The following is a 19,656-nucleotide window of genomic DNA, read 5'->3' as shown; positions in this document are numbered from 1 at the left end:
TAAACATCACAATCCCCAAAATCTTGGTATATATAAATACTAAAATAATGATTTATGAATGCAATATAATTTACAACATAAAAAATAATTAGAATCGCAAAAGAAAAACGAAACGAAAAGAAAAGAAAAACAAAATATAATTAACTTCCTTCCTCCTAGTATTCGATGGAAAAAGTATTGTACTAACGCATAATTGTCAGCCAACTGTTAAACCACAACAGATCTGAATATATATAGTATATATATACATGAATATATATGTATATACGCGTATATACATAAATCTATATATGGGTATAAACTATAATTATTTTAAAGTAATACGAAAACAAAACAATGCTATATTATAATTAAATAAACAACAACAAAATTGTGGCAAATAATATTGCGTATTTTCTTTTTTTTAAATATATGTATGATGAATTATTTGTTTCAGAATTTGCATATGTGGAAATATTCTTCTTGTCTTTGGCTGACAATCTGGTATATTTTGCACTGTGTGGTATATTTTAAATGTTGGACTATATCAATATACCAAATATAACTTTTGGCATATCCTAACGGTATGTTAATTTGGTGTATTTTTGACTAATTTGGTTGGCCATCTGGTATATTTTTCACTTTATGGTATAAATCAAATGTAGTGTTATGTCAATATACCAAATATAGCCTTGCAGTATTTTGGTATATTTTAGACTAATTTGGTTGGCCATCTGGTATATTTTTCACTTTATGGTATATTTCAAATGTAGTGTTATGTCAATATACCAAATATAGCCTTGCAGTATTTTGGTATATTTTAGACTAATTTGGTTGGCCATCTGGTATATTTTTCACTTTATGGTATAAATCAAATGTAGTGTTATATCAATATACCAAATATAGCCTTGCAGTATTTTGGTATATTTTCGACTAATTTGGTTGGCCATCTGGTATATTTTTCACTTTATGGTATAATTCAAATGTCGCGTTATGTCAATATACCAAATATAGCCTTGCAGTATTTTGGTATATTTTAGACTATTTGGTTATCTGGTATATTTTTCACTTTACGGTATATTTTAAATGTAGTGTTATATCAATATACCAAATATAGCCTTTCAGTATTTTGGTATATTTTAGACTAATTTGGTTGGTCATCTGGTATATTTTTCACTTTATGGTATATTTCAAATGTAGTGTTATGTCAATATACCAAACATAGTCTTTCAGTATTTTTGTGGTATATAAATTCGGTATATTTAAAAATTAATACCCCTCTACTTTGCATTAAAAATAGGTATGGGTTTTTTAATATATTTAGATCTTCTTTAATATAATAATATATTACTATTAAGATACCCTTCCCCCTTTTACAAAAAAAAGTTGATTATTCGAGGTTTTTTGGTTTCAATTTATTGGACTTGTTCAATTCAAACAATTACACTAAGTGACTTTCAAGATCAGGCAAAAATATGTATATGTATAGGTACAAAAAAAAAAGAAAACAAAAGATCAAGTAAGAAATGTTGAGGATTAAGAGATGCAGGTAATATTTGAATACAGAGTATAGGATAAAGATATACATAGAGATATAACTAGTGTGTTTAAATGTATGTACAGGCAAAGGTGATAATCAGAGCTATATGCCTTGGTTGTAGATTTTAGTACTGTGATCTCGTGCATATAGACAACTGATGTATCAGAACATATAGTATCACATTGTACGATTCTTCGATTTGTTGAGCAGCAGCTTAAGCTTAGGAGAAAGCCGGCGGCAATCGTTGTTGTCGTTTGCTGTTTGCTAATGCCTGCCTGGGCATTTGCTCCAGATTGTTGTGACATCGTTGCTGCCCCATTGGGCCGCGTCTCATTCGGTCTTGGCCTTGGCATCATCGCTGGCATTGCAATTGCCATTGCCATTGCCATTGCCAGCATTCCCATTGCCATTGCGATAGTCTTGCTGACAGCTCGCATTGCTGCTGCTGCTGCGACGTCGCTGCTGTTGCTGTTGATGCTGCTGCTGCTGTTGTTGATCTCTCTCTGTTATGGAATCATCGCCATTGATGGCATCCGAGATGGCGCTAGAGATGCTGTTGCGACTGCCGTTGCTCGACGATGAGTGCGGCACACAGGCACAAGAATCACAGACACGCACCTCCGTTTGCCAGCCACGTTCCGGCACCGGCATCCGGTTCTTGGAGCAGTCGCTGCACACAGCCTGACCGCAACGGCGGCAATGATGTCGCCGGCATTCACCCGGCACATACGGACCTCCTCCTCCTCCTCCTCCATTCACAGCCAAAGGCGCATTGCGTTCCTTTTGGCTTTTGAGCGCTGACTGTGCTGCGTTGGGCTTGGTATGCTGACCTAGCTCCAGTTCCTCGGCGCTGCCAAAGATCGATTTGCAAATGAAGCAGCTGGGCGACTCGGCATCTGGCACCCAATACGATGGACGTGCGCTGTCCTTGATCATCTCTGTGTATGGAAGAAAGATGTAAGTTTGTGTGAAGTGAAGTCGGATATAAAGTGTGACTTACCTTTGGGATAGTCGATGGCAACGGCGGCCACGCTGCTGATCGTGTTGTAGATGGTCTCGCCGTATTTGCGCACCAGGATATCGCCCTCATCGTTGCTTGGCTTCGATCCTGTGCATGCGACAACAGACAGATGGGAATTGCAATAAGTAAAGTCAGCTTCAGCTGCTGTGTAACAAACGAAGAAACGTTGTGACAAACAACAACACCAAAGGCAGACAGACAACAGCAATAGAAACAGAAAGAGACGTGTGAAGGCAGACAAAGAAAGAGAGAGGAACAAAGACTGTGCAAGCAGAGCGAGATAGATAGACTGAAGTGTGAAGATGAAAGAGATATTGAATCCAACTAATGTCTAAGCTAAACAAGAATATACTTTTATTAACAAATTCTAAAATTATGAATCATTCGGAAATTCCATTTGTCGACCCTTAACTTGTTACAAATGTGAAAAAAGGTCTACCAAGTTTGTCAAAATTTAAAAGAGCAAAGTAAATATAGAAATAGCAAAAGGTGAAAATGGAAATTAAACTAAACAGTAAATAAGAATTAATTAGAAGAATAAAAAATACGAATTTGTAGGTTCTTTACATCTTAAAGAGATGAAAAAGGGTATATGAAAGTCTATGTGATGATGAAAGAGATATTGAATCCAACTAATGTCTAAGCTAAACAAGAATATACTTTTATTGACAAATTCTAAAATTATGAATCATTCGGAAATTCCATTTGTAGACCCTTAACTTGTTACAAATGTGAAAAAGAGTCTACCAAGTTTGTCAAAATTTAAAAGAGCAAAGTAAATATAGAAATAGCAAAAGGTGAAAATGGAAATTAAACTAAACAGTAAATAAGAATTAATTAGAAGAATAAAAAATACGAATTTGTAGGTTCTTTACATCTTAAAGAGATGAAAAAGGGTCTATGAAAGTCTATACAGTTGAAATTAGTGAAATTTATGTAAAATATAGTTGTAGATAGTTTTGGTAAAAGTGAAAAAGTTTATCGAAATTTAAAAAAGCAATTACTTTCAAGTAAATACAATATAGAAAAAGCAAACGTGAAAATGGAAATTACGAATTATTTAGAAGAATAAAGAATACGAATTTTTAGACATTTTTCATAAACAATTGAAAAAGATCTATAAAGTTTGTAATAAGTAGTTGCAATTACAATAAATAAACTATAAAAAGTCAATGTATGTACAGAAGGAATTCAAGAAAACGATAGTAAAGTTGGAGACCCTTAACTTTTGGTGAACTGAAAAAGGGTTTTAATAAACGAGAACTTCAAATCCAAGGTGGGAAAGAGGAATTACAATTGACACAAGCAAGAAGTGATGAAGGATGTGCGCTGTTTCTTACCCGGCGTTGCATCCGATTTGCGCTGCAACTGTTGGTGGCAATCGTTGCAGACACGCACTGGCTGAAGCCAGCCACGAGCTGGGACAGGCAACTTGTGTTGGCTGCACGTGTGACAGAATCCCTCGCCACAGCCACGACAATGGTGCTTCGGCATGCCAGTCTTTTCAAAGTTGCGCTTGCAAGCGTGGCACAGCTGTAAGAATGAGGAATACGATTAAATTGACAGTAAATAAAGCATAATAATAATTATGGGAATAGTGACAGGAGAAAGATCAAAGTTTAAATACAAGTGAAGATAGAAATATGAAATAGGAATAGTAGAAAAAATACAGTCAAAATGTTGCCAAAGTCGAGCTGAATGAGAACTCCGCGTAGTCTAAGAACTACTCACAATGATCTCCTGATTGGGCCGCCAATAGCTGGGCGCCACTTTGTCGGCGAGCAGATCGCTGAAGGCCTTCGCCCAGGGCCCTGAAATGTTTGTGAACGCCTCGCTGAGACTGTTGACGCTATCGAGCACCATCTGAGCCGAATGTGCGTTTGCACGCTGCGCCGCACTGCCGCCCTTCCACACATGCACCACTTGCACGCTGTCAAAGAGAGAGAGAGAACATTTAATTAACCATCGAATGGAAATTTATTAAATAGCAGACTTACTGCACCACCGAAACCTCGGGTGATCGATTGCCATACCAATACTGGCGAGCACGATAGATTTCACCGCAATAGGGACACTCGATGACATCGCCCTTCCACATGTATTTGGCCCAACCGGACCACGCGGTGTCCGTTTGCGATTGCGCCCGTATGCTGACGACAATCTCCTTGCCATTGTTGTAGCAGGCCTTGCAGAGATACAGCTTGTTCTCATACTGATGCTGATAGTTGCAGTGCTGTGTATTGAAATGCGGCTCACCATCGCTCACATGGCCCATGGAGCGTTGACAGCGACGACTGCACGATTCGCAGTGGGCGCCACATGTGAAATACTGCTCGGGAAACGGATTGATTGCCTTCTCAATGATCTCGCCGGCAAATTTCTGATTCAACAACTTCATCGCCTTGAACACCACCGACGGTTGTCGCGGCGAACGCACGGCGGTATTCTCAATCTCCAGACGCAGTGCATCGCTGATCTTTTGGAAATTCGTCGACTTTTTCGCATCGGTCTGAATGCCCACATAGCGCAATGAGCTGAATGCATTCGTCTCGTAATTCAAGCGCGCAAAACTATTTCGCAACTTATCCTCGGCGCTCTCCTCCACAGCTAAAAGAAGAATTTAAAGTGAATTTCGAATTTGGAGCTGCGTTTCAGTGCAAGGAATGTTGCTAGCAAATTTCATATCCCTAGCTCCTCTAGTTTCTGAGATATAGATGATAATGTGAACGGTCAGACAGACAGACAGACGGATTCATATAAGAAAGTGTCAACGGGCAGACAGACAGACCGATTCATAGTATTTCAGTAATAACTTTCATTAATAATTTGGAGCTGCGTTTCAGTGTAAAGAATGTTGCTAGCAAATTTCATATCCCTAGCTCCTCTAGTTTCTGAGATATAGATGATAATGTGAACGGTCAGACAGCCAAACCGATTCATAGTATTTCATTAATAACTTTCATTAATAATGTGGAGCTGCGTTTCAGTAAAGAATGTTGTTAGCAAATTTCATATCCCTAGCTCCTTTAGTTTCTGAGATATAGATGATAATGTGAACGGTCAGACAGATAGACAGACGGATTCATATAAGAAAGTGTCAACGGGCAGACAGACAGACGGAATCATAGTATTTCATTAATAACTTGTAGTAAGCTCAAATACCCTTCTACCCAACGAGTGAATTTAGAATTTGGAGTTGCGTTTCATTTTAAAGAATGTTGCTAGCAAATTTCATATCCCTAGCTCCTTTAGTTTCTGAGATATAGATGACATTGTGAACGGTCAGACAGACAGACGGATTCATATAAGAAAGTGTCAACGGGCAGACAGACAGACGGAATCATAGTATTTCATTAATAACTTGTAGTAAGCTCAAATACCCTTCTACCCAACGAGTGAATTTCGAATTTGGAGCTGCGTTTCAGTATAAGGAATGTTGGTAGCAAATTTCATATCCCTAGCTCCTCTAGTTTCTGAGATATAGATGATAATGTGAACGGTCAGACAGACGGATTCATATAAGAAAGTGTCAACGGACAGACAGACAGACGGAATCATAGTATTTCATTAATAACTTTCATTAATAATGTGGAGCTGCGTTTCAGTGTAAAGAATGTTGATAGCAAATTTCATATCCCTAGCTCATTTAGTTTCTGAGATATAGATGATATTGTGAACGGTCAGACAGACGGATTCATATAAGATAATGTCAACGGGCAGACAGACAGACGGATTCATAGTATTTCATTAATAACTTGTAGATTAGGAAGAACGATTGACCCTAAGCTCAAATACCGTTCTACCCAACGATTGCTCGGTTTTAATAAGTATCTACGTACTGCTCTCGAGTGGTTTGGTGTAGTGCGTCTCGTGGAAAATGATCACAGCGGGTCCCAGAGTGCTGCCATTGCCCATGGACTGCAGCGCTTGGGTGAAATGCAAGCAGAATGCCTTCGATGCGGTGCCCAGGAATTCATACATATCGCTATGCAAGCGTTCCGAGCGTGTGCGATAAATAACAATGTCCGATATCGCGAGTATCTGCAAGAAAGTATAGCGTAGATCGATTTATCGATTACACCTGCAACTTATCGCCACTCACCTTGAGCAGCATACGCATGCGTTTATTGCTTTTGGCCGTGGTCCCCAGCAGCCCCTCAGTGTCCAGACAGAGGACGCCCTGCTCCCGCTGCATGGCCGCATAGACGCCAATGGTGCAGGAGCTTTGCTCGGTGGAGGTGCGAAATACGGGCTCGCCATCGAAAAATACTTGATTCATTGTATGCGATTTGCCATCGCCAGTGTTGCCAAATATTGAGATCACTTTGATTTTGTCCATTTCCTGGCATTTCAGTTTCTTGCAGAAAAGCTCCGGTGTGGCAATCTGTAGATTTTCATCGGCATCGAGGAATAGAAATCCTCGATTGCCGCTCCCATTTGCATTGTCTATCGAATCGTATTCGTTTGTGTTGATAAACGGTATCGATTTGAATTCGGCATCGTTAATCACATCGGGCCGCAGTGCCTCGTCCTGTATGAAGAGAGCAAAAGAGAAAAGAAAGAGAGAGAGAGACGAAGTGTCAACTGTTAATTAACAGGCGTTTAATTGCAGTGTTCGTACCTCTGTTATGGACACTAAAAATGCCATCACTTAACAAGAACAACAACTGAAAGCGGCCGCATTAATAGCAGCAGCAATAAAAACTGAATTTACAGGTGCCGTTGGCCCACCAGCAGCAGCTGCGCTGGCGGCTGAACGCAGATTTGTTTTTTTTTGTTCTGTTATTTTGTATTTTGTTGTGAGTCAACGTATTGCTGCTGCTGGCTAGAGTTGCTGCTCAAATAAGTGACGACGCAATTTAAAAAAAACGTCTGGTATTTCTTTTGTTATTGCTTGCTGAATATCTCTGCATGTAGTGTGTGTGCATGTGTATGAGTTGTGTGTGGATGTGTGTGTAACAGCGCTGCTCTAAACGTCATTCACTTAACAGCCCATTAACAGTTTGCATTCTGCTATCAATAACATTTTAACGCTTATTCTTGTGCTTTCGCCTTGTTACTGTCTTTGCTTATGACAACAGCTAGCATGTTATATTTTAGTTTTTCATTAAAAATCATATATTATAAGCAAATAGTTTTGCTTATCAAATGCTTATCACTGAAAACTCACACAAGAGCTGCAGTACATTTATTTGTTTTTAATTCAATTTCGCCATAAGACAACAACATGTGAGTGAGCGAGATGGCAAATGGATCAAAGGCAAAGTCAAATTAAAGCGTAGCTTCTCTGTCACTGTTGTTATTGTTGTTGCTGTTCAAGTGGAATTGGAATTGGAATTGCTTTTGTTTTGCTACAATTTGAAACTAGTGTTTACTTGTTTACATTTTCATTGCTTGCCGTGCCCCTTTTCGTATGTAAAGTGCGTCGCAGCTGTTTTTGGGGCTGGGCTTTAAGCTAGTAGTTAATCTTGATACGCCAGAAGCCTTGTTGTAATACATACACTTGTGTATGTTTGTGGGTGTGGGTGCGTGTATGTGTGTGTATGAGTGTGTGTGTGTGTGTGTTTGTTTTTATCAACGTGCGATTGTCATGGAACAATCATGAAATAACAATGCGCAATAGGTTTTGTTGGTGCTTTTTGACCAAACAACTTTTGAACATATGATTTTTTGTTGTTGCCGCTGCATGACCTCGGTCTCTCATCTTACCTGGAAATAGGGTAGCGGCTGCATTATTGGCGATTGAATTTTGTTTGTCGTATCCAAATTAATCATATTGACAATCGTTACGTCGCCGTTGTTACGTTTTTCTACAGCAGCTGCAGCAACCTGCAGCCAATTATGGACTTTTTTGTTGGTCGATGGTCGCTGGCTACCCACCACAGTGCACCAAATAAATATGTATGTAGCTGCCCTGCTCTCCTCTCTATATCTCACTCTCTGCTGTCGTTCGTTGTTCTACTTGTTTATTGCATTTATCCACTTTGGCTTACATTTAACTAAATTTACGCGCACGTTTCAGCACTCATCGCAATAGTACAAAAAAAAACTAAAAACGCGCACGCATTGTCAAAAATATTATCATTTATTTTAGTCAGCAGCAAGTTACCGTAAGTAGTATTTTAAAATGTACTTTTTAAAGCCAAAAATATACTACATGCATCTTTTGCACCATCGTCAACTGGTCACATTATTAGACATGCAGTAGTTTTTGAAAACTGCAGTTTGTTTCGTTGAATTATTTTTTTTAATACATAACAAAAAAAAACAGATTACTCCTTTTTTAGAGCAATATAATTTTTTTTTTTCGCACTGATCGGATTATTACCAAACTTGTATTATATCCGCAATGTGGCAAATAGGAATATAAGAAGTAACGGCTTTTTCATGTAACACAAATTCCGATACAAGTTCAAACACACTGAACCATGCACTATGAAGCTTATCGATATGCAACGACAATAATATTGCAACCGTTTGTTTATACTTTTGGGGGAACTTGACCGACAATTTCACTTTCAATTCGTTTTATTTGTTATATCTGTCTTTATTTTTAATTGGACGCCTATTGTCAGCTTGCAAATGCACTATCAATACAGGCCTTAGTTATTCCAATCAGAAAATTACAAGCAGACTTTTTTTTTCAATGAGCCAAATATTTGTTTGTTTTATAAAGTGACAGTTAATTAATTGTTTTGAAATAGTTTTTAAAAATTAATAAAGATGAATTTACCCAAAACCAAAGGCAATCGATATTTTGCCGAATACAAAAGCAATCGACTAGAATCGATTAATAATCGAATCGGTTCCAGCTCTACCCAATGTGTGTGTGTGTGCGCCGCAAAAACAAAACGCGTATTGTCTGTCGGGCACGGTGCGGGCGCACACAGCGAAAGGCAATTTACGAAGTGTTGTATATTTTGTGTGAATTGTGAATTGTGAGCAACCAAATCATTGACGGTGAATTTTTTACTGTTTTTATCAAATAAATGCAAAACAAAATCAAACGTATTGGAAATGTCCTGAAAGTGTTTGCCACCAACAAAAGCCTTTGTTGTTGTTAAGCGAGAAGAGCGTGTGTGTGCAGTGAGAGTGCGTTTCGTGTGTTTTTCTTAGTGTGTGTGTCGTCGTCTCGTGTATGGTGCTAAAATTTACACAAACCCACCTACACACACACAACACACACGCATACACTCACACACACACTCACACAAATACAAACAAACAAACACATACATATATCGAAACGTATACATTGTAAGTGTAGAAAATTTCTGCTGCTTTCTTTTGTTGCCTTATTCGTTTGCATTGCCCCCCTCGAATCTTTTGTTAGTGTATGTGTGTGTGTGTGTGTGTGGATCTGACGTCGTCGCTTCGTTGTGTGCGTGTCGCATATTGTCCGTGTATCTGTATGTATTTAAAAGGGGTGGCCGCCCAAACCCCAAGAGGGTGGAGTCTCAGTATATTTCTTCTTTTCTATCCGTTAGTTTTTTGCTTTTTACCCTGTTTTTTTTTTTGTGTATTTATTTATCCGTTAAATAGACACAATTGTTTAGCAATTAGTTGTTGGCACGAGAGTAACACAAACATGTGAAATAAACATACTCATCATCATCATCATCATCATAAGCATCGCCATCATCATTGTTGGCTCCACTCTGAAGTGTTTTGCCCTCATAAAAACTAAACTTCACTCGTCGTTCTTGCTGAGTGTGTATGATGGTGTTATGGGGGATGGGGGATGTCATGGGGGTGCGAGCGAGATGCAGCAACAAACGAAACGGAAACGAGAAATTTTCATTCAACGTTTTTTTCTTGGTTCCATTTGATTTTTATTGTGCCATTGCTCCTTGTATGCATGTATGTATGTATGTACATACATACACTCAGACACACACATACTCGCAAGAGTGCGCGACAATGACGAGACGGCGGCGCGACGTCTGCTTGTCTGCGCTGCGCTGTTGCGCCGCTTAGCGAGCTTGCAATTTACAGTTGCATGCTTTTTTGCCGGCAGACACACACACACACACACACGCGTGTGCTAGCGGCAGTCAAGCATATTGCACTTTGTTGTTTATAACAAATTGCTTGTAAAAATTCACTCGCCACCCACACAAATACAACTACAGACACACACATACATAAATGCAAAGTCCCATTGCTGTCTCTCTCACACGCATGCACAGTCAAGAGCAGTGTTGCCAATTTTGCTAGTTTTTGCCTTTGTCAAATCTAGCTTTTTTGTTGATAATCGATTTGTGGATCCAATTTGCAAACCATCCAACCTATATTCTCATCTCTCATTTGTTTATTTTTGTAAACATTTGCTATTTTCTGTATAACACTTTGAATGAGTTAGAAATGCGTATTTATATACTCTTTATTTCATTTTTGATTGCCTTTAAAAACAGCTGTTTTTCTTAATTATCCGAAAAGTTGGCAGCACTGGTCAAGAGTCGCTTCGCATAGACTCACCAACACACTTACATGCATATACCAGCTCTCACTCACTCATGCTTTCTCTCTCGCTCTCTTTCTCTCACTTTGTGGCTTCTTTGCCTGCATCTATTTTGCATTATTATTACAGCGCGCCGCATCACCCGGCATCACAACAATAATAACAACAACAACATCAAGAACAGCCAAAACAAAACTCATACGACATTTATTATTGTGAGGCGCAGCGTGCGCGCTGCTGCTGCCGCCAAAGAAAAAAAAACCGCAAACAACAAGCAAGAAGAACAAGAACATTTTTTAGACACGCATAAACGTACGCATAAACAACTGCACAGCTGCTTACGCACATACATACATACATACATAAACATTCAATACATACATACATATACGCGCATTTGCATTAGAAAACTAACCAAAAAATACCAAAACACACACACACACACGCACACATAAACAAACAACAAAATACCAATCAATGGCAGATTTAATGCGTTTGGGTAATGTGGACGTTGTCATTCAGAAAGATAAACTTGGCTCGCCAACGGGCGGCTCCGATGACGGCAACCTAGCGGCATTGGGCGGTATAACGGGTCTCGGCGCCATGATGGCAGCTGGCGGCATTGATTTGGCCGATCTGGCACAGGAATTGGATCAGGATGAATTCGATGGGCCGCACATGCTAAATGGTGAGTAACCACACACAACTATCGATTACCAGCAAATTACATATAAATTTGCGGTTATTTTACAAAACCACAAACATAGTACGCACACAAGCAATCGTAAGTAGTAGCATTGTGTGTGTATGAGTAAACACAGCAGGTGATTCATCAGCTGTGTTGGCTTAGCCTCCAGCTTCTAGATTTGCTGCTACCTTTCATGCTTTCAAGGTGCAATGCACTGCTACTGTGTCAGCCGTGCGTCATAAAAGAACAGCAACAAAAACGACCACGACAATAACAACAACAACAACAAACAACAGCTTGGCAATTATTGCGTCTGCGTAGCTGTGTGAGTCATGCGCATGCGCCAACACTCTCGCTCTCTTCGCTCAGTCTCTTGACGCTTGCTCTCATTGGCTGCATTAGTGTGCGTGCCGTGACCTTTAGCTATGTGTACATTGCGCTTATCGCATGTACAACGTTTGTATATGCATTGGTAATCGATAACGACATTTTCTCAACTGTTGACAATTGATCGTAGCTGTTGGCTAGCAAAATGGTGGTCCACATGCATTTCGTCTCCAAATTGCTATCGTTTATCAATTGTCTGTCGTTTTGTTTGAATGACGCACACACATACATACATACATATACGTATGTATGTCTAGCCATTAGTTTTTATCGCCATTCACATAAACAAGCACACGCATATGCACATGCATATCAATGTAAATGTATATTATATATTTTCATTTTTATTAATGTTTAATGGCCAGCAGCGTTGTCGTCAAATGATTAGAAAACGACGCTAGCTTTTCAGTAAACTCAGTATTTTCAGAACGTTTCTTGACGCCGTCACGTTTCTATTTATGACAAAAGGCTGCGCTGTTGCGGTCGCGTTTAATCGCTTTGTTTTTGCTTTCTTCGTGTGTGTGTGTGTGTGTGCGCGCTTTGTTTTCGTTTTTGCGTATTTTTGTTTTTGTTTTTTGCATTTGTTAATTATAACAATTGCAAGCATACACACACACACACGGACGTACTCACGAATGTCCCCCAGTAGTTGTAAGTTGAAACTTCTGCCTACTTGTCGTTAACTTGTCGACATTTATCGATATTTATCGATGTCTTCACCTGCTGTACATTGCAGGTGTCCAATAGAATCGGCATTTTTTGTTTTTGTTTTTATTGTCTATAATTTGATATGCAGAACTAAATTCATGTTGATGCATGATCGACTAGCCGATGCCCTATACTTTAGATAACATGTCTTGCTATCGGCGAACGATAACTCTGAACTTATTGATAACAGTATATTTGAATTTGTACGTTTTTTGTTTCGTCAAACTTATCTACCCCTTAAAGTATTAGTGCAGGGTATTGGCTTCGTTTTTCTTTGTTTTTTTCTTGATGCAAGCATCGAAATGTGTTTGTGCTTTCTGCACAGTTTCGTGTCGCGTGTGTGCTGTGTGTTGTGCAATGTTGTTAATTTGGCACATTTTTCAACATTATTTGTTTGCAGGCGAAAGGCCGGCGATAATTGCGCCGCCGGAAAGTGAATGGTACCATGGACGACTCGATCGCTATTCGGCAGAGGCGCGTCTTCGCGGCAGCGGCAAATTGGGCAGTTATCTAGGTGCGTAACTCTCATTGTGTGATGATCAATACTTATCGATCACACAGAATTCCCATTCAACATAATTACAACATAACATGTATATCGATCGGTTTTGCAGTGCGCGAAAGTGATCGGAAACCCGGCTCTTATGTGCTCAGCTATTATGGACGCACGGGCATCAATCATTTCCGGTTTGTTTTTAATCAGATTGTCGTCTTTTGTATTTTTAACTACTATTGTTTTTTTCGCATTCTCTCTTCTCCGTAGAATTACGGCCGTATGCGGTGACTTTTACATTGGCGGTCGTCAGTTTATCTCATTGAGCGATCTCGTTGGCTATTACACCTCATGCAGTGATCTGTTGAAGCGTGAACGCCTTGTGTTTCCCGTTGCACCGCCGGAGCCGGTTAACGATAAGAAACGTGTGGTGGCCATTTTGCCGTACACGAAAATGCCGGAAACGGATGAGTTGAGCTTCCAGAAGGGCGACATCTTCTTTGTGCACAACGACATGGGCGACGGTTGGCTTTGGGTGACTGCTCATCGTACTGGCGAACAGGGAATGATTTTCCGTGAGCTTGTCGATGATTTGGATGTCTCCATCGATCCGAATACCGTGTTTCCCTGGTTCCATCCCAATTGCACCAAAAACGAGGCCGTCGACATGCTAGTCAAGGGTGAGTACCAAGTATTAAACATTAATATAGGATTTGAATTGAATATCGCAAATAATAAGTATACATATGTACATAAATTTAGGTTGGAATTCATGTAGACATGAATATCGTAATGCCGTAAATTGCTAATATAAATCGTGATTACTAATTGTACATCTGTTTAATTGCTATTTAATGTCGTGACAACATTGTTGATTGCAATCATTGATTAATGCCAAATGTCACTAAATAACGTCAGCCATGAATCAATGGAATATTGTTAATTAAAATAGTGTCATATCTATTTTTATTCGCAATTTAATTTTAGTGAAAACTAATTACAAAGTTAAACAAAAATTTCAATTTTCTATGAAATTTAATATATAAATTATGAGTCGACATCAATTCAATATGGGAAATTTACCAACGATGTTACGATATTGCATATGAATATCGCAAATGTAATATCTTTCTTTGCTATCGAATATCGTAACTAAAAATTACGAACAAATATTGTAATATAGTATTTGAATTTTGATTTAGTATGCTATTTCATATTTCGGTATCAATATTAATACTCTCTTCAATTGAATATCGTAAAATCGTGAATACTAAATCACTTTCTTGCTTGCAGCTGGTCCTGGTAGCTTTCTGGTGCGCCCCAGTGACAATTCTCCCGGGGACTATTCGCTCTTCTTCCACATTAACAATCAGATCCAACGATTTCGCATCGAGAAGAAAGGCGTTCGCTATCTGATGGGCGGTCGGACATTCGAATGCCTCGACGCTGTGATCAATCGTTATCGCAAAGAGCAAATTGTCGAGGGACATTCACTCAATCATCCCGTGGTCAATGGCTCACAGCCGGAGTTCAATCAACAGTATGTGGTTGAGAAGGCCGCCGAGAAGATTTACGCCACGCTGCGCGAATGTCGCGATCAGATTGGCCTCAAGAAGATCAAGGGCATCAAGCATCATGGGCATTTGAATAAAAAGTCTGACAAGACAACCAAATGGAAGCAATTGTACTTTGCCCTCATCAACGATGGCACCGAGACCCAATTGTGCTTCTATGACAATCCCAAAAAGACTAAGCCCAAGGGTCTAATTGATCTGTCGTGTGCGTATTTGTATCAGTGCCATGATTCGCTCTGGGAGCGACCCTATTGCTTCCAAATTGTGGAGCGTGCGTTGCCCTGTTTGGCCACCGTCACGTATCTGTGTGCGCCCAGCCAGGAGAGCTATGTGGAGTGGATAAATGCATTGAAGGCCCAATGCGATTCGCAGTTGAGTCGGGCACAGAAGAAGGTGTCGCGACTGCGCGAGTTGCGTTGCCTCAATTTGCATGTGCTCGAGGCGCATCGATTGCCATTTAAACTGGTGCCACATCCCTACTGCAGTATTTCGCTCAACCAGGTCAAGGTGGGCAAGACACGCGTCAAGATTGCACCCGAGCCCGTCTGGGAAGAGGAGTTTGTGCTCGAGTGAGTTGGGATTCTACTTATCCCTTATTAAGCTATCATTTATGCCTTGTATTCATTTGCTTTCGAGTGTACTGCATTCTATGTTGTCATTATTAATGCATTGTAATTTCCCCATAACATGTTCCATTTCACTACATTTCAATTTATTTATACTTTCTGTCTCATTCCACTGTTCCATAGAGTTCTGCTTATTTCTATATCTATTCTAAGTTCCTATGTACATATGCATTGTAATCTTCCATTGGACTACATTTCCATTTGCACAGTTCCATATTCCCATTCCTTTGTACCATTCCACTGTTCCATAGAGTTTGCCCTAATTGTGTTCTATTTCTTTGTTTTTACTTATACATTGTAATCTCTCACAACATATTTTATTTCAATTTACTCTTTTTCATTTCCCAATTCCTTTATTTTTTATACTTTATACTGGAATCAGATTCCACTGTTCCACAAAGTTATTCTTATTACTGTTCTGATTGTGTGTTCCATGTTCCATTTCACTACATTTCAATTTACTCTGTTCTATTTCCCAATTCCTTTATACTTTTTATACTTTCTTGCTCCATTCAACTGTTTCATTAAGTTATTCTTATTGCTGTTCCAGTTCAATGTTTCTATTAATGCATTTTGATCTCCCTTAATATGTTTAACTTCACTACTATTCAATTTACTATGTTCCATTTTCCCATTCCCTCATACTTTCTTGTTCCATTCCACTGTTCCAAAATCAAAACACACTTTTCTTTATTCTATTTCATATCTTTTCACTTTACTTGAATTTCACTATATCCAATGTTTCATTCCATTGCATTTCATATTAAATTTTCACTTTACTCTGTTCCACTTTCGCATTTCTTTATACTTTCTTGTTCCATTCCACTGTTCCAAAATCAAAATGCACTTTTCTTTATTCTATTTCATGTCATTTGACTTTACTTTAATTTCACTATAGCCAATGTTTCATTCCATCGCGTTCCATATTAAATTTTCACTTTACTCTGTTCCATTTGCGCAAGTCTTTATACTTTCTTGTTCCATTCCACAGTTCCAAAGCAAATGTTCACTTTTCTTTATTATATTTGATGTCATTTCACTTAGCTTTCGTTTCACTATATCCAATGTTTCATTCCATCTCGTTCCATATTAAATTTTCACTTTTCCGCTCTCTATATCTCTCTCTCTCTCTTGTAGCGACGTGCCACCCGATGTCGTCTCCCTGACCATCACGCTAGTCTCGCGCGGCAAACGCGGCAAGGACTCGGAGGTGGCCGAGCTGACCATCGATTTGGCCAGCTTGAAGAATGGCCAGGAGACCGAGGGATGGTACCAGCTAACGGGCATGACACCGATGGGCGAATGGGGATCGCTGCGTCTGCGCATGCGCTATCTGGACGATCTGATCATGCCCTGCGAGGAGTACAGTCCACTGCAGCAGCTGCTCCTCGAGCCCGAGCTGTATGCGGTCAAAGCCCTCGCTGAGCTCTGTCACAACGATCGTGTTCCGTTGGCGACGGCGCTGCTGCGCGTATTTCGGCACGAGAAACGCGAAACGGAATTGATACGCATCCTGTGTCAGGCGGAAGTGGCGCGTGAGAATGAGACAACCACACTCTTTCGGGGCGCTTCGTTGGCCACCACGCTGATGGATTTGTATATGCGGACCGAGTGCAGCGGATTCCTGCAGTCAGCGGTCAGCGAGACGGTGCAACGCATACTGGAGAGCAAACAGTCAGCCGAATTGAATCCCACTAAAATGGATGTCAACGATGATGCGTGCACAAATGCGGAATTTCTGCTGCAGATACTCGATCTGGTGACCCAATCGATATTCACATCACCGGATGCGTGTCCACGCAATGTGCGATACATTTGCAATTGCCTGCAGAAGGCGGTGGTGGCCAAATGGCCAACGGAGCGCTTGGTGCGCACTCGTGTCGTCTCCGGTTTTATATTCCTGCGTCTGCTCTGCCCGGCGCTGCTTAATCCGCGCCAGTTTGGTCTTGTCAGCGAGACACCGCCAACGGCGGCAACGCGTTCCCTCATCATGGTGGCCAAATGTCTGCAGAATCTCGCCAATCTCATTGAGTTCGGTGGCAAGGTAATGTATAATGAATGAAAACTAGGAATAATCATTTGAAAATCGAATCAATCACTGCAGGAGCAATACATGGAGGTGGTCAATCCGTTTATATTGAAGAACAAGGAGCGCATGATTGTGTTCTTGGATCAATTGTCGCTGGTCACCGATCCCAATCCGCCGCTGGGCATGTTTGTCGAACAGAACTCGAATCACAATGCACAGGACACAGGTAAGTAGCATAATTTCCTTATTATTTCTTCGATTCTTCGATTGATGCAAATTCCGTTTCGATTTCGCAGGACGTGAGTTGGCGACATTGCATCACATTTGTGTCTCCTATTTGCCGGAACTGCAAGAGCTATCGAATATCCTGTCGATCAAGAAGCTCGTCACGGTCACCGATATGCTGACCAAGCACAAATTGAAGTATCGCGAGATGATCAGCTAAGGGAGAGGAGAGGAATAGGAGCAGCAGGAACAGAAGGAACAGAAGGGGAATAGAGACAGGCCGAAAGCAGAAAACAGAAAGCAGAAGAGCCACAACGCAACAGTCAGTTTATATATAGATATTACATTTTTATATAGATATTTACATATACAACACACACACACACACACATATACATATATAGTATATAGACAGTTGATCGCCCGAAACACACACACAGAACAGAATCAGAAATCAAGAAATTACTTAGTGCATATTGTGAGAATAGTTCCAGTAGGATTAGTCAAGCTTTTCTCGCGGCATTTTTTCGTTTTGGTTTCTTTCTGTACTTTCACATTCTCTCTCTCTCTCGCTCTTTCTCTATCTAGGGTGAAAGTACAGATAGAGTCCAAATATAATATATGTATGTATATTATATATTATATTATATGTATAGCGTATAGTGTGTGTCTTTTTTTTATTTTTATACAAATCGAAATTATACATTATGAAAATGCAGCAAGCAGCTAAAACGAAAAAAAAGCAAATAAAGTAATTTAGTAATTAGCCAGGTCGAAAAATGTGTTCAGCAACAACAACAACAACAGCAACAACTAACTGAAAATCTGATTAAAAAGGGAAAAGATGAGAGGAAAACGAAACGAACAACAACAAAAAGTATTTATACATTTTTTTGCAATTGTGTCTTTAAAATACAAATAAAAAGACATAAGAAACACGCGTGGCCATTAAATTCAACAAAGCAAAACAAAAAAAAGAATACAAGAAAACAAAAAAAAAAAAAATAACAAAAAATAAGTACATTTAATAATGAATGAAAATAATGCAATATTATGAAAATACTTTTCGTCTTATTAATTGATTTAAGCTTGATATGGAATATACATATTAATACATATAAATATATATATACACACACACATATATACATATTTTAAAAGCATACATACACAAGTTAATTATACTATATTCACGAACTATTATCTCTCTATTATGTATTACTACTATTATTATGTATATTATGCAGAGACTCATCGCGTACTCAGTTGCATTTTCAATACTTTTAACTAACGAGTTTTTTTTTTGTTTGATAATGATTTGTATTTGTTTTACCTTGTATGCAGGCAACATTTGACTTGTATTTATTTTTTGTATTTTATTTTGTATGTGTGTACAATACTTTTGCTTGGAAGCATTCATACAACTTTCTCTATTCATGATCATCATCTCTAAATGCATTAAATAAAATGCGTCTCGTCTCTTTATATTACCAATTGCAATTCGTATGTATGTGAAATGAAAATGAAACACAAATAATGACGTAGCTGAACTTTTTGAGAAACATTTAAGTTCATAATTGTAATTTGTAACGCATCAAAATGATTAAGAAGATAAAACAAATAGTTATCTATATATACAAGTATACATATATATAAACTTATATATATATATGTATGTATACAGCATCTGCATCCTAGTCAAAAGAAAAGCAAACAAAACAAAAATAAACAAAACTTACGAGAAATAATAAACAAAAATTAAAAGCTGTTTCAATTACTTCAAAAATGCAATTCAAATTTTTCAATTCGATAAGAAAGCTTATTGTGTATCGATAGCAATATCGATAACAGGTAAATCGAGCATTGAACTGCGTAGGTTAAAGTTTTTAGTAGGGGTAAACTAAAAATTTTATTATATAAATTTC

General features: G+C 39.0%; 2 protein-coding genes across 10 annotated transcripts; one reads left to right on the top strand and one right to left on the bottom strand.

Moving 5' to 3' along the window:
* Positions 1-1,400: 1,400 nt before the first annotated feature.
* LOC117570755 (zinc finger FYVE domain-containing protein 1-like) lies at positions 1,401-8,626 on the bottom strand. 4 transcript variants are annotated; one of them, XM_034252581.2, is made up of 8 exons: positions 8,250-8,626; positions 6,643-7,071; positions 6,380-6,581; positions 4,538-5,147; positions 4,272-4,470; positions 3,881-4,073; positions 2,520-2,684; positions 1,401-2,457 (listed from the first exon to the last, which is right to left on the bottom strand). In XM_034252581.2, exons 1-8 carry the CDS (start codon positions 8,313-8,315, stop codon positions 1,850-1,852), a joined length of 2,472 nt encoding a protein of 823 aa, XP_034108472.1. In that variant the 5' UTR covers positions 8,316-8,626; the 3' UTR covers positions 1,401-1,849. The 4 variants fall into 4 exon arrangements, with proteins under 4 accessions (XP_034108472.1, XP_051864039.1, XP_034108481.1 ...); XM_052008079.1 differs by having other exon boundaries at positions 2,520-2,681; XM_034252590.2 differs by lacking the exon at positions 8,250-8,626 and adding an exon at positions 7,162-7,410.
* Positions 8,627-9,365: 739 nt separating this feature from the next.
* Positions 9,366-19,493, top strand: LOC117569362 (ras GTPase-activating protein 1). Of its 6 annotated transcripts, none has more exons than XM_052008061.1 (9): positions 9,366-9,500; positions 11,524-11,689; positions 13,185-13,298; positions 13,399-13,471; positions 13,548-13,957; positions 14,571-15,420; positions 16,615-17,521; positions 17,582-17,732; positions 17,803-19,492. In XM_052008061.1, the coding sequence occupies exons 2-9, from the start codon at positions 11,605-11,607 to the stop codon at positions 17,949-17,951; spliced, it is 2,739 nt and encodes a 912-aa protein (XP_051864021.1). In that variant the 5' UTR covers positions 9,366-9,500; positions 11,524-11,604; the 3' UTR covers positions 17,952-19,492. The 6 variants fall into 6 exon arrangements, with proteins under 6 accessions (XP_051864021.1, XP_051864010.1, XP_034106388.2 ...); XM_052008050.1 differs by having other exon boundaries at positions 9,371-9,500; positions 11,131-11,689; XM_034250497.2 differs by having other exon boundaries at positions 9,376-9,797; positions 11,131-11,689.
* The last annotated feature ends 163 nt before the right edge of the window (positions 19,494-19,656 follow it).

This window comes from Drosophila albomicans, chromosome X, assembly GCF_009650485.2.
Source record: "Drosophila albomicans strain 15112-1751.03 chromosome X, ASM965048v2, whole genome shotgun sequence".
In the NCBI taxonomy this organism is placed as follows: domain Eukaryota; kingdom Metazoa; phylum Arthropoda; class Insecta; order Diptera; family Drosophilidae; genus Drosophila; species Drosophila albomicans.
The sequence above is the reverse complement of the archived record's forward strand: the minus strand, read 5'-3'. Positions and strand labels throughout refer to the sequence as shown.

Bases quoted from the DNA above. Each gene is read 5' to 3' on its own strand.
- LOC117570755 (XM_034252581.2), bottom strand. From the start codon at position 8,315: ATGATTAATTTGGATACGACAAACAAAATTCAATCGCCAATAATGCAG. The intron at 7,072-8,249 runs GTAAGATGAGAG...CTCTTCATACAG, and splicing joins AGCCGCTACCCTATTTCCAG to GACGAGGCACTGCGGCCCGA. The intron at 4,074-4,271 runs GTGAGTAGTTCT...TCATTCTTACAG, and splicing joins GGCCCAATCAGGAGATCATT to CTGTGCCACGCTTGCAAGCG.
- LOC117569362 (XM_052008050.1), top strand. From the start codon at position 11,479: ATGGCAGATTTAATGCGTTTGGGTAATGTGGACGTTGTCATTCAGAAA. The intron at 13,299-13,398 runs GTGCGTAACTCT...TCGGTTTTGCAG, and splicing joins CAAATTGGGCAGTTATCTAG to TGCGCGAAAGTGATCGGAAA. The intron at 17,522-17,581 runs GTAATGTATAAT...CAATCACTGCAG, and splicing joins TCATTGAGTTCGGTGGCAAG to GAGCAATACATGGAGGTGGT.